The 5136-nt window shown below is 53.8% G+C and overlaps 1 protein-coding gene across 2 annotated transcripts in view; it reads right to left on the reverse strand.

Moving 5' to 3' along the window:
- Nucleotides 1–2458: 2458 nt before the first annotated feature.
- LOC116652777 (PHD finger protein 7-like) overlaps nt 2459–5136 on the reverse strand; it is a 9290-nt gene continuing 6612 nt past the window's right edge. The window contains exons 1-8 of one of the 2 annotated variants that reach the window (XM_032442184.1): nt 4869–5135; nt 4512–4603; nt 4315–4416; nt 3942–4066; nt 3644–3806; nt 3446–3552; nt 3107–3220; nt 2459–2955 (exon numbers count right to left, since the gene is read on the reverse strand). In XM_032442184.1, the coding sequence (XP_032298075.1) occupies nt 2478–2955; nt 3107–3220; nt 3446–3552; nt 3644–3806; nt 3942–4066; nt 4315–4416; nt 4512–4603; nt 4869–4911 (1224 nt within the window). In that variant the 5' untranslated portion in view covers nt 4912–5135 and the 3' untranslated portion in view covers nt 2459–2477. Of the gene's footprint in view, nt 2956–3106; nt 3221–3445; nt 3553–3643; nt 3807–3941; nt 4067–4314; nt 4417–4511; nt 4604–4868; nt 5136 lie in introns of those variants that run through there. The other variant, XM_032442185.1, reaches the window with a different exon arrangement.

A 5136-nucleotide genomic window follows, 5' to 3' on the forward strand; every position in this document is an offset into this window, starting at 1 on the left:
GGCTCTGGGGAGACCTCGTTGCAGCCTTCTTTACAAGCAGGAGAGCTACCTTCTTTTTAGACCAGAAGGAAGTGATACGACAAGGCTTTAAACTAAGAGGGAAGAAATCTAGATTAGGCGTTAGGAAGAATTTTATTACTCAGAGAGTGGTGGGGCATGGGCACAGGTTGCCCAGAGAAGCTGTGAATGCCTCATCTCTGGAGACATTCAAGGCCAGGTTGGAATGGACCCTGGGCAGCCTGATCTAGTGGACAGCAACCCTGCCCACAGCAGGGGGATCGGAACTAGATCTTTAAGGTCCCCTTCAACCGAAGCCATTCTGTGACTATGATGTAATGCTCTACAATTTCCCTGAAGTGCTTTAAATCTTATGGAGCTATGATATTTTTAAAAATTATTTTATTCGTATGGGACTCTTATTTATTCCCTTGCCTCTTTAGTCACGGAGCTGGGCCGGACTGTCTGGCTGTCAGTGGTTTTGTGGGGGCAGTACTTCAGCATTACTGCCAGAAGTAGGTACATTAGCAAGTTCATTGTATCTCCTTTATGTTTGCTCCTTCAGTTTTTCTCTGATAAAGAAACTGAGCTCAATTTCTGCTGATGTAATTCAAGTTAACTTTCATTAGTTTTGGTGAGAGCAGAGCTGTAATGACAGTGTTTGTGTGTGTATGCATCTAGCACATACTGCTAGGTTTGGGAGTAAAAAGAGGTGGGCAGTGGGCAGCTGGAGGATTTCAGGTTCCTGTTGGCACTGCTGACATAAGGTCTTGGCATCCGACATCAAGAGAGATTCCAGAGGGCCCGTGTTTAAAGAGCAGCTGGTGACAGAAAGGTAGGGAAGATACTGCAGTGAATGAGTCGTGTGATTTCTCTGTCCCTTCGCATCAGAGGTGTCTGATTGCGTGTCTTTTACCTATTGATGCGTGCTCAGGGAAGTGCTGAGATCCAGCTCAGTTTGCTGTAGCTCAGCAGAGGACCCCTTGCATCACTGGCAGTCATGCTGGGTGTGAAACAATCCTAGAGCTGGTGTGGAGGTGAGCAAGGTGGCCCAGTAACTGCCTAAGCCAGCTGGGTGTGTAGCAAGCCAGATTGTGCTAAAATAAGCTTAATATGGAATCAAGCTGAATACATATGCCAAGAGCGTGGTTAAGTTGTAAGCCTGGTTTGATCTTCAATGGCCGAGTCCCTCCTGGAAGTGCCTTGCAGTAAAGAATGATCTGCCCTGCTCTATGATCACATGCATATACAGCTTTGTGATTTTTGTATCCTCTAATGCACTACAGTGTACCTGGAGTTTCATTCCAGTTTTAGAAGTAGACAAATCAGAGCTATTTTGGGGTTAATTTTTTTTAATTTTTTTTTAATGTTGTTGTTGTTTTTGATTGTTGTTGTTTTGATATCCAATGTTATATCACTTGTTTTCTGATGTTGTTGTTGATATCACATTGTTATTGTTGTTTTCTGATTTTTTGTTTGTTGAATTAAATCCAATCATATAAGATCAATAAATCAGTGGCATAAGTTTATGTTTGGTTTCTGTGGACTGCTTTTCCCTGGTGCCATCACTAGTCTCTTGCCGTATAGTCATGGGGCTCTCGTGCCTGACTGGCCCGTACCCATAACCACTAAATCCTTGTTCTTCCCTCTCTCCTTCTTTTGGTGCTTTTTTTGCCCCCATGGCCTGCTGCCTCCTGTCACGGACACAGGTGTAGAGAGAACTCCGTGACAAGTCCATTGGGATGGCTGCTGGGGACAGGAGTCGGCACGTGGCTGTGGTACGTGGCTGCTCCTGCAGTGTCTTCAGGGCTGGTTCCGGGAGTGGCGTCGTGCCCGAGATGGTCGCCGCTGTCTGGGGCTGCCGCTGTGGCTTCCTCCAGCCTCACTTTGGGAATTGGAAGCCCGACGATCCAGTGGGGAACGGCTTCGTTCCTGGGGCTGCCCTCGCTGCAGGAGACTGGAACGCCGTCTTTGGGAAGCCCTGGAATCCCTGGAGGCCCTCCGTGTCTCCTGTGTGGCAGAGCTCTGGGTGCTGCTCTCAGCACCTGGGGTTGGACTAACTCTGCTGCCACGGCGTCCTTGGGACTGGCTTGAGGGATTTGAAGCCAGACTTTGTACGGAGGACTGGCTTTGCCTGCGGCTTGTGGTGCTCTGCCTTCTACTGTTTCCAGCCCTTGCTGACCTCTGGCTGGCAGAGCTGCGCTTGCTGTTCTCAGCACCCGAGTCTGCAGAACATCTGCTGCCACGAGATCTTCTGCGTGGACTCGAGGAATTTGAGGCACGACGCTCTAGCGGAGAGCGGCTTCTTGTCCGGCCTGTGCCCTGCTGCCTGGACTGCCGTCTGCACTCAGCCGCTGGGGAGCTGCTGGAGTGCCCCACTTCCTGCTCGCTGGTGGATCCGTGGGTGCTGCTCTCAGCGTCTGGAGCAGGAGTATGGCTGCTCCCTTGGTAATGCCATTCTTGGTGCTGGCTGGATATGCTCACGCGCTTTTTCTTTTGTCCTGTCCTGGGCTGGCTGGACAGGCTGCTGCGCTTAGGCATCTGCGGACTCTGAGATGACTCCAATGCTGCCTGGCTGGTGGACTCAGATTCCTGGTTGTCAGGAGCTGGGGAGCTATCTGATGGCCCCTCCTCCTCCTGGCTGGCAGTGCTGGGACCAGCAGGCTGTGACTCGGCACTGGAGGCTGTAAGGAGAGGCAGGAAGGTGAACAGGATGTCCCCATGGTGGGAGAGGTTCCCATCCCTCCTGGGGCAGAGAAACTCTGGCAAAGCTGCACTGAGCACGCACCGCCAGGCCTTGCCTCGACCCAGCCCAGCGGCACAGGGCTCTGCCTCTTACCAGAATCCACGCCAGCGCAGGAGTCGCACTCCCAGCTGATTGTGCTGTCGCTCAAGGAGGCACACTTTCTGTGGGTGCCTTGCACAGCACAGGAGGTGCAAAGGAGCAGCTCCCAGGGCCTGGGGGTAAAAAAAAAATAATGAGGCTGAAGTTGTAAGGACAAAATGAGGCGAGCCAGCGAGTGCCGGGTACAGCTCAGGGGCTTAGTCCTTGCTACCCCCAGCCTGTGGTGAGGCTGAGATCCCACACAGGGCTGCTGAGGTAACTCACCCCTCTTCCTCTGCTTGTTTCCTGCCCTCTGTGTGTTGACATTCATCCACATCGCAGCAGCTGTGAGGCGCGTGCAGCACTTCATAGCTCTCCTGGTCCTCCCATGTTGGTCTTCTGCCAGAGAAGAGAGGGAAAGTGGTGAGTCCTCTGTGCCCAAGGCATAGGGCAGATCACAGGCATACCTGCTTTTCTACCACAAGCCCATTCCCAGCTTCTCCATGAAGCTGAGGACAACACTTACGGCACAGCAAAGGGCCATCTGGGCCTGCTGGGGGCAATCGAGTGGCAGGCACAGCACTCGTGCTTCAGTATCTAGAGAGCTGGGATGAAGGCACCAACCTGGCTGGGATTTGGATCCCGAGGATGTGCATTTCCGTCCGGAATCGCACCCTGTCTCTGCAAACGGGACATCGGAAGCGCAGAATGCCAGCGCTTATGGCATATCCCTGCAGCAGTAACACAAAAAGCAAGAGTGTGAGCGGGGCCTGGCGCCGCTGAGCACCTGCTGTGAGTGCAGAGCAAGGGGAGGGCTCCTACCTGAATGCAGCTCCGGTGGAACCAGGCCTGTAAGCACACCCTGCACACCATGGTGTGGTAGGAGTTTTGGTCCCCCACGGGCTCCAGGCAGATGACACAGCATGTGTCTGGCTCTGGAGCTGCCTCCACTATCTGCTGAGGCCGGTGATCACAGCAGAAGGATCTGGGGGAAGATGGAGAGGATGGGTAAGCTGAGAAGTGCTGAGAGGATCACACAAAAGAGTTGGCTGCGTGCTTTGGCTCTGGAAAGCAGCCCTGCACGTTCCTCCCATGCTTGGCTGTTGCTGACAGCCCTTACCTGTGGTTCCCGAAGAAGTGTGTGACACATTCTCCATCCGTAGCACAGGGCAGATGAAAGCTGTGTTCACAGTCTGTCTCTGCGCAGCAGATGGAGGCCCCCTTCTCTCCACAAACGAAGCAGTGCTGGAAAGAGCAACAGCAGCACTCATTAGAACCAGGCTCAGGGCCTCTGAGGCCAACACGGTGCCTCTGGGCAGGGCACAGAATGCAGGCACTGCTGGGTCATGCTCTGCAGACCCGCCTGGCACACCAGTTTAATCTGCTGGAGCAGAACTTTGTCCTGGTGCTAGATGGAAAGACTGCCATTGTTTCCTCAGGGTCCAGGCTTAGCTTGTGCTGGCACAAGCATCCCCATTCCTTCAGATCCTCACCTTCTGCTCTGCCTCCTCGATTGTGCGTCTAATGGCATCGAGGGGGAACTTCAGAACTGCCCTCTGATTGAGAGTGAGCAGATAAAGGCTGTCGGCAAAAAACTGTGGAAGAGAAAAGAGAGGGATCTCATGAGAACAAGAAGAAAAAGTGGGAGCATCCCAGGCTGGAAGATGGAAGGAGCCCCAAGGGAACTCACCAAGCAAAACTTGTGGACACGAAGTCCGCTGTCGCCCAGTAAGGGCCCGCAGATGTCCTCATGAACATCTGCTCGGCGGCACAGCATGCAAACTGGAGAGGAGAGAGCAAACAGAAGCAGTGGTGAGTGCCAAGTGCCCCTGAGGACTGTTGCCGAGGGCCTGCACCGTGTCTGCCATGCTGGATGAGGGGCAGGGCTGGAAGATGTGAGGGGGAAAGGGCCGTGGTAGGTCGAGCAGTCGCGGCAGGCACACACAGGCCAACATGGCTGAGGAGCAGAGGGGCCGTGCCCAGCCGAGTCTGAGGAACCCCAGCCTGCCCCTGAAGGGAGCTGCATTCAGAGATACTTCACTCTCACCTTCCTCCTCCAAGTGGGAGGTCTTCTCCTTCTTTTTCGACATGGCACACGTCAACTAGGAGTGTTTGGAATCCCTGCACAGTCAGCGCTGGGCTTTCTCCTGCACACTCTCCTCTGTCAACTCTGAGAGAAAAGGAGGACGAGAGTGAGTTAGCAGCTCAGGCCCCCCAGGCCTGGGGAACCATCCTCACTGAGCAGCCTCGGGCAGCCCCTCACTCCCTGTCCTCTCTCCTCACCTCACCAAGTCAAACTGAGCCAAGGCCTGAGC

The sequence above is a fragment of the Coturnix japonica genome, chromosome 1 (genome assembly GCF_001577835.2).
Source record: "Coturnix japonica isolate 7356 chromosome 1, Coturnix japonica 2.1, whole genome shotgun sequence".
In the NCBI taxonomy this organism is placed as follows: domain Eukaryota; kingdom Metazoa; phylum Chordata; class Aves; order Galliformes; family Phasianidae; genus Coturnix; species Coturnix japonica.